Consider the following 8,458-nt stretch of genomic DNA (forward strand, 5'->3'; position numbering starts at 1 on the left):
TTTTAGTGGAACTATGTTGATGAGGATGGAAACCTTTTTCCAAATAGCTCCTGCAATCGAGCGTGTGATGTTAAGTTTTTTGGCATTATCATGGCTAGATGAGCATATTAAACCACAGGACAATGCCAATCTATTTACTTTTTACTAATTAATTGATAGATGTTGGAAGCACGATTACTTGTTTGAGACTAGAGAAGATCAATTCTCTGTATGTGCAAACTCATATAATCTTTTTAACAAAACTATTTGTTTGTTGATGGCTTAACTTTTGATGTTATGCAGGAATCATTTGTTGGTGCTATGGCAGTTGTGAATCTGGTCAAGACAACTTTTAAATTTGAAGATGTCGTATTGTAGGATATCATAGATTAAACTATTGTTTGTTGGGTTGGTCAAAAATTTATAAAACAGCATTTTTTATTATTTTTGTTATTATGTTCTTATTTACATTGTCAGGTTATAGAACAATTACTGATGGGATCTCTAGTTCACTTGTTATTTTTGAATACAAATTAATTAATTGAACGATAGGTTTTTAGTTGTACTATCTATATAATGCCCTTGTGATTTTGTAGGATACAAAATGGCTACTAAGTGTGCACAAAGTGCATTGCTGCAAAAGGCAAAGGATAACAAACAAAATCCAAGTATGGGATATTTTTAATACTTGAGTCATGAATATGCAACTTCAAAAAAATATGTTTATATTTATTTCTGTGCTTCTTTTGATGTGGGCAGTGCAAGTTTTGATATGGGACATATGTATTGGTTGAGGATCTCCCATTAGCTTATTCGAACCATTGGTTAAATCAAAATACAACTATTATGTTGAGTGATGAATTTGTTTCCAATCTATATAATCATTTTTCATATACGATGCAAATAGATTAAAGTCAGATTTGATGAAAATTGCTATGACAACCTCGAGCTCAAAAATTCTCTCCAATCATAGAACAATTTGCTAAACTAGCAATACTAGATGTTGTGCTAAGGTAGAAGGTAATTAATATACTTTTCTTTTACACTAATCAAGTAAACAGTTGAACTATTTCTTTGAGACAATTTCATTGTGTTAGAACATTGATTGAATCAATTTGGCTCTTTTTTATATTATAGATATTTTTTAATTCGACGAAAATAGTTAAAATTTTCTTCTTTATTTAATATTTTTCATTGTCTAGTATGTGCTTATGGGTGTGGAATAGAAGAATGATGAAAATTTGATTTCTTATTCATTAAATTATCAAATTGGTATTTATCCGACACTTGCATTTAAATTTGATGTGTTCTTACGATATTTACCATGCAGTAAAAAATGTCTTAAAACAACTTTATATTGTTTTGCCGTCAAAATTGAAGAATGTGAGTCATGGAAATATCGGTGATAATTCTAAATGTAAGATGTGTGTGTCAATGGAGTTACTACAAAAGGTTGAATTACATCTACAAATCCAAAACTAAAAGTGTATCATATTCTTCTTGGTGGATCTTGTTGGAAACTTTGGAATGATAGAGTTTTTGTGGAGAAGATGAATCTAATTTGATCAAATGAAGAAATATTTTTTTATCGAGGATGCAATAGGAAGCACATTCGCTTGGTTATTTAAGTTTATAGTTTCGTATGAGTTATATAGATTTTATTTATTTTAAAGTCAAATACACTTTTGTAGGAAATAAATTATGTTACTAAGTGAATTTTTTATTACTAGTTTGGATTGTTTTACTAGTGTGTTGTTTATGGTTGTATGTGGTATTATAATTGTTAGTTCTAATTTTATAATTGTGTATGTAGTATTATAACGATATGTGGTATTATAATTTGTGTGTGGTATTTGAATGATTATAATCGTAGCGAACACCGCGTGCTACAAATGCGCTTAATTGCAGCTTGCAGTGCGCGTTGCGAATATTGTCAATTGCTCTTAACTACAATGCGTAATGCGTGCTGTTGATTGCTCTTAACTGCAATGTGCATCGCGCGCTGCGAATACTCTTAATCGCGGCGTGTGGCGTGTGTTACGATTCCTTTTAACCGTAGTGTGCGATGCACGTTGTTGACGTCTTATGACTTTCAACAACTTGTAGTTGTGCAGCGTGCGATACGCGTTGCGGAAAGTCATTTTTATTGTAATGGCTATGAAAGAAGAATTGAATTATATGACATCGAATGGAGTCTGGATCTTATTAAGTTGTTCGATGGTTCAAAAATCATAGTATGTAAATGGGTCTTCAAAACAAAGAGGGACTCGTTGGGCAACATTGAGAAATATAAAACAAGACTCATGGCTAATGAATTTACTCAAAGGGAAGAAATCAATTACAAAGAGACATTTTCTCCTATCTCCGAGAAAGATTCCTTTTGCATTATTATAGCATTGGTTGCACATTTTGACTTAGAATTGCACCAAATGGATATGAAAACTATGTTTCTTAATGGAGATATAGAGGAAGAGGTATATAAAACAACCAGAAGATTTTTTTTTTCTAGTAATGATGAGCACTTAGTATGCAACTTCAAGAAATCCATATATGGATTGAAACAAGTTTTCTATCAATGGTATTTGAAATTTCATGATGTCATCTCTTCATTTGGTTTCTTGGAGAATGTCATTGATCAATGTACATACCAATATATCACTAATGACCTATAGCCATGATTCATATATCCTATACACTCATTGAGTGAATGATGAGAAATATATGTGCTAAGTGGGAGAATGTTGAAAATATTTTATCTTGATTATAAATTTTTACTTATTAAGTGACACATATTTGTTAAGATTTTATTTATGCACAATCTTTTGACTTAATTAAGAGGTAATATATTATAAGATTTAAATGTGCATATTTAATTAAAATCTTACATTATATCCTTTTATTTTGTATCATATCTTTTTATATGGTATAATTATCTATTTGCCACAATATTAAGAATTGACTTCTAAACAATTAAGCAACAAAATTAGTATTCAAAGCGTTTTTTAAATATCAATAGTAGGAAGTAACACTCAATTTATTTTTTTCGGTTATCATATTATTTAGTACAAAACATGATTTAAATTTATAACATAAACATGAGCTAGCAAACCATTTTTCGAATCTAAGTTTGCTTTTTCAATCGGCAATGATAAGCTGGTATCGAAATCTGTATGTTCTAAATGACTGTCCATTGCTATCCCTGTGCAAATATCCAGTGTCCACAATTATTGCGGGCATGATAGGATCTGAGAAATGTGTGTTCCCATTGTCCCAATATAAAGGAAATTAATAAGAAAACTCTACAGTCGCTACTAGCAGACAAGTACAAGCAGAAAAGAGTCCATTACAAGTTGCCAAAACCTGCGCGGAAACCAAAATATGATATGAAACATATTATTGCTCTGCTTCCTCGCTTGGAACAAGATCCAATTGTCTTAGATTTGGTTCATGCATATTTTATTTCCTGCTTTCCTTCAAAAAACTGATCATTTCCTGATAACACTAACTTCCATCTGAAATTAATTTCTCAGGCTACTGTCCCACTGCTCCAAAAAAAAAAAAAAAATCTGATGTCAATAATTATGTTTTCTTGTTTGTAGGCGGAGCACAAATCCAGCTTGAGACTCATCCATTATTCAAGCGAAGGTTGCATTGTACAATGGCAATGCTAGGTTTCTGCTAACTTTTACAGCAATGAGCTGGAGCTGCTGCTCTTTGTCAATCTGATATATGGAGCAATGAACTATTCTGTCTCTTCATGTGAAGTTGCATTAGGCAAAGGAATAGATTCCAGCAGCAACTTCTGTGCAAACTCAGGTACTCATGAGTTTCAATGCTCACTTTTAAGATCACACAGCATAATTGACTCGACTTCTTTTTCTTTGCAAAACTCGAAAATACAAAAGCCATTTGCTTCATCCTTCATGGATATTACCATGCTTGCGTTTCAATAATATGCATGGCAATTTAATCCTATACGTAGTCTATGCTTTTAGACTGATTACTACTAGAAAAGACCAAGTCATTTCTTTTACAATCGAACCCTAATACCTAGTTATGCCCTACTTCTACAACATAAGAATCTACAACCTTTTTGGAGAAAAAGAAGAATGTTGGATGAGCAAAGCCCAGGGGAAAGGAGAACGTTTTTGTGATCGCAATCCATAGGTTTTGGCAGACCATAACACAATGTGATGGTCAAAAGTCTTATAATTCTATTCGAGTCATGGAATTGCTTTTCATAATGTACTTGGCAGAGACCAAATGTAGAGAAACAAACCACCAAAGAACACTATGATATGTTTGTTCTTGAAGAATTAACCCTGTTTTATGCAAAATTCTCCATAAAAATGTCCCCTCAAGCGAAATTGAAAAAGAAACCACTGATATGTGAGGCAAGATTAATCCCGCATTGATCATGAATCACAAATCTTGCTCAAGGAAAACTGAAATAAATAAACAAACAAACAAAAGCACCCTCTCACCTCACTTTAGCCATCAGACTTTGCTTTCTTTTCTTGGCTGTTGCTCCACGGACCCTACATGCAGGCTTTGTCATCATGACCAGCTTAAACATCATTCCACGCAGCAAAAACAGGCATTTGAGTAATGGAAATAGTCGGCCTTAATTGCATTGCAGGAATTGATGAAGCAACTGGAGTGGGACTCAACTTGGGTGTGCCACTGGAAAACAAGATGGAGAGACCAATCCGATCAGGACTCCCTTCTCTGGAACTGGCCAAGCTTGTCACTAAGGACGATTGGTTTGACAAATGGGCATTGCCCATCTTCTCAGAATCACCTATTCCTTGCACAGAACTCCCTGTTTCTAGATCTATAAGGCCATTAATTGCCGGTGACACCATTGGGCTCCTATAGTCACCACTTATCATCAAGGGTTCATGATCACAAGACTCAGTAGATAGACGTGCCTCAGTGGATTGACAGAGAGCCTTACATTCAGAACCTGAAATATTGTTTCCTTCAGCTGGTTCTCTGCAAATATTTTTCTCCCAAGGAACACTTTTTCCTGCTTCAGTTGCCTTGGTTTTCCTAGCAAGCTCTGCTGGAAGTAATGTATTGCTTGCTATGATCTTCTCTACATCATACGTCGTAATGTCAAAGTTAGTAACAGCATTCACTCCGCGAAATTTTATTGCAGCAATATCATATGCTTCTGCTGCTTCCTCCTGAGTATCTGTAAGTTCATAGATTCGGTGAGAATGATGACTAACTTAAGAGTAATTGCATCTGGCAATGCCATGCTTGAGTAGTTCAACACTCAGAACTTGGAACAATCAAGTTTCTTAATACTCTACGAAAAAGGCTCATCAAGGTAGGACCATATGCATCAAATTATTTGGGAAGCTTACTGAAGGTTCCTAGATAAAGATCCTTGTTTCCGACAACTCTACCAATTCGAGCTTGCCATCTTCCATGTTGGTGATGCCTATAGAAAAATCCAAAATATAATTAAAAGATTCTAGAACCAATTCAAGAAAAATGGTTTCTTATGAAAGATTACCGTGTTACTCCTCGGTAAATCGAAGCCCCACGTGAGAAACCACTGCTTTTTCTGAAACCATTCATCGGCCCCCAAAATATTATGAATACAATAAATTGGAAACAATCTAAGTGGATATACCTTCTCAAGTGGGCAACATACTCCTGCCTGCTCATGTTCTTCATTTCATGCAGCTCTTCCTTATAACTTTCCAACTGCACATCAAACCCACCAAGTATATGTAACACTATTAGCAATCCATCTATATATGCAAAATGGTAGCAAAAGGTGGAATCAGCCACCCAATGCTCCGCACGGTTGACCCCACGATCATCTGTGAGGAGATAAATTGGAAAATTATAGTTGACCAATGAGAAGAGCTTTTTTCTTGATTTTACTAAGATTCGAATCCTTATCCTATATAACATCTATGTCTCGCACTAACTAACTCAACCCTTTCCCGAGGCCATGTATATATACAAAAGAACTGTAAGTTGATGGATCATACAGGGAAGTTAATATGTGTTGATGGTCCCCAGTACTTCAATGCGGTCAAATCATAAGCTCTTGCAGCTTTCTCCTCAGTGTCATACCCTCCTGAAGGAAGCCAAACGGATGCTTACTGATAATATTATGGAGAAAACAACCGGAGCAAAAGGTTGAGTCCAGGAGATCTACCAAGATACACTGTATGAGGGCATAATCGTGGCATCCCCATGCATAACAATATCACATACCAAGTTAGTGAAGGTTTCATTTATAATGTAGAGATTGGATTTTCTTGTTCTGCTAACCTTGTCTTCCCTTTCTTGTTTGACCTTCTCTCTTGCAGCTATTGTCCCAAAGATGTGCTTCGTATCTCCCAGTCCATCTATGCCTGATGCATGGAGAGTCACATAAACCTAACATTTATATCATACAAGATTTCCAACATAACAATAACAACATACGCACCAACGAGTACTGACCTTGTAACACCTCTATACTGAGAGGTTCTCTGCCCAAATGTATCAATCGACTTCCTATGGATTGTCTGCTTTAAGCATCTTTTCCCAGGCCTTAACTTCTTATTCGTGTCAGGAAAAATACGGTCAGTTGCAGAAGAAATCGGTAGTGCAGCCGTGATGCAACTTGACTGAGATACAGGGCTCACGGACAAGCTCAAGGATTGCAACTCCCCGAATCCAACCGCATCGATAGAACTAGAGCCAATTCTTCCTTCCTCATCCAGCTGATTGCTGCAAGCGCTATAGCTTCTGGCCACCCAACTTTTGAGACTCGGAAGGCCATCTTCTTCCACCATGGCTCCCACCTCCAGCGGTCCCTGATACAGCTCATGCTCTGGTAGCCCGCCACACATCCCTTCAGGTTGCAAGAACAATTGATGGTGTTGCGCTACTGGAATCTGGTGGTCATGGAGAGCACTCTCAGCGTGTAAATTTTGGTAGTAGAAGAGGCTGTCCAAGCTCAAAGCGATTGCTTCCCTTTCAAAGTTGCCGTAGTGATGATGGGCCCCCGTGGTGGGTCCGCCTCCCAAGAAGTCTTCAAGTTTCCGCTGCACAGGCAGCAGGATTCCTTCAACAAATAGAAGGAAATGGAAAAAAGATCAATGTCAAGTATTTTTAGCAACGATATTGTGTTTGTGTTTAGCAGAGCCAACAAATGAAATAGAAAGTCGAAAAAGTTACCTGAGTGTTGTGATCCGGTGATAGCTTCCATGATGCCAAGAGAGCCATCAGATTTCAGTGGCATGGCAGGCAACGGAGAGTAGAGCCCTGCGGTCTCTTCTTCCCCTCCATAACAGAGTCCAGCGGTGGAAGAATGAAAGAAGACTGCAGAAGAAGCAGAGACACAAGCTGTGGCGGTAAGTTGAGATTGACAGTGACGATGGCTTTCATGATTCTGATTATGATGTGGCGACTCCGAAGCAACCTCCGTGTTCATATGAGAAGAGAGAGAGAAGCCAAGCCAGTCGCTATTGCTCATGGATTTCATTTATCGACTAACTCTACCGACCACTCTATGACAATGAGGAGGGGGTTATTTATCATTCATCACATACATCACCAAGAAATACAAAGCTTCTCACCAATGACACAAACAGCCCAGCTATCATCTTCCACAAGGTGTGTGTTGTTGCAGAAGAAACATAGGCAATGAAGGAGAAGACTACATCGACCACAAGGCCCTTTAATCTAAAAGGAACTCCACTAGGCCAAAAATCTGGATCAATACAAGACCTTGCAGCACTCCATAGGGATCTGTGTTACCATGCTTGTAGCTTTTCTTCCCCACCTCGCCGCTTTTCTTAAGATCCTTAAACCTTGCTAAAATCCATCGTTAAGAAAGACGAGGAGAGTGCTCTTAATTAGCATTACGCCAACAACCATTAAGAAGGATAGCCAAATGCGTGTTAGATATGAATGAGGGGAGGAGGTCGCTAGGGTAGCTAAAACAAGGTCACATCTTACTTACACAGTATGGTGATATGAGAAGGATTGACAGGGGAGATTGGACAACTGCCAACCAGGCACTTTAAACGAGATTGACAGGGGAGATTTATCTAGGGATCCTCATAAATAAATTAAATATACGGTTATGCTGCTGATCATATTTAATTATTTATATATATCTATCTGAAATAAATAGAGCATTAAGTAGATCGTATTTTTACATGTCAAACAATACATTATACATGTTTGACATGTACTAGAGATGAAAGAGCTCCTAATTGATACGTATTTTTAAGTGTTACTGTAGTCAACATCTGGTCCCAGACAAAGTGGGATATGTGGAAGTTGATAACAAGCTTGATATATTCCAGGAATGATGAGAAAAAAAAGCACAAAAAGCAAAAAGTCTCTTATAGGTGATCATAAATGTACTTGATCCCTATATGATCATATATTTTCTTAGAAACATGCATGGTTATATGCTCAGAAGAAACTAAATAATCCAATAGCCCTAGTAGCGTGA

The 8,458-nt window shown here is 36.8% G+C and overlaps 1 protein-coding gene across 3 annotated transcripts; it reads right to left on the reverse strand.

The window, feature by feature from the left end:
• Positions 1 to 4,282: 4,282 nt before the first annotated feature.
• LOC122035363 (AP2-like ethylene-responsive transcription factor CRL5) lies at positions 4,283 to 8,004 on the reverse strand. Of its 3 annotated transcripts, none has more exons than XM_042594766.1 (9): positions 7,572 to 8,004; positions 7,171 to 7,502; positions 6,451 to 7,057; positions 6,277 to 6,359; positions 6,161 to 6,169; positions 5,991 to 6,079; positions 5,504 to 5,697; positions 5,352 to 5,428; positions 4,283 to 5,176 (listed from the first exon to the last, which is right to left on the reverse strand). In XM_042594766.1, the coding sequence occupies exons 2-9, from the start codon at positions 7,475 to 7,477 to the stop codon at positions 4,548 to 4,550; spliced, it is 1,995 nt and encodes a 664-aa protein (XP_042450700.1). In that variant the 5' UTR covers positions 7,478 to 7,502; positions 7,572 to 8,004; the 3' UTR covers positions 4,283 to 4,547. The 3 variants fall into 3 exon arrangements, with proteins under 3 accessions (XP_042450700.1, XP_042450701.1, XP_042450699.1); XM_042594767.1 differs by having other exon boundaries at positions 5,504 to 5,554; positions 5,624 to 5,697; positions 7,171 to 7,957; XM_042594765.1 differs by having other exon boundaries at positions 7,171 to 7,959.
• Between the last annotated feature and the right edge of the window lie 454 nt (positions 8,005 to 8,458).

This window comes from Zingiber officinale, chromosome 11B (genome assembly GCF_018446385.1).
Source record: "Zingiber officinale cultivar Zhangliang chromosome 11B, Zo_v1.1, whole genome shotgun sequence".
Lineage (NCBI taxonomy): Eukaryota > Viridiplantae > Streptophyta > Magnoliopsida > Zingiberales > Zingiberaceae > Zingiber > Zingiber officinale.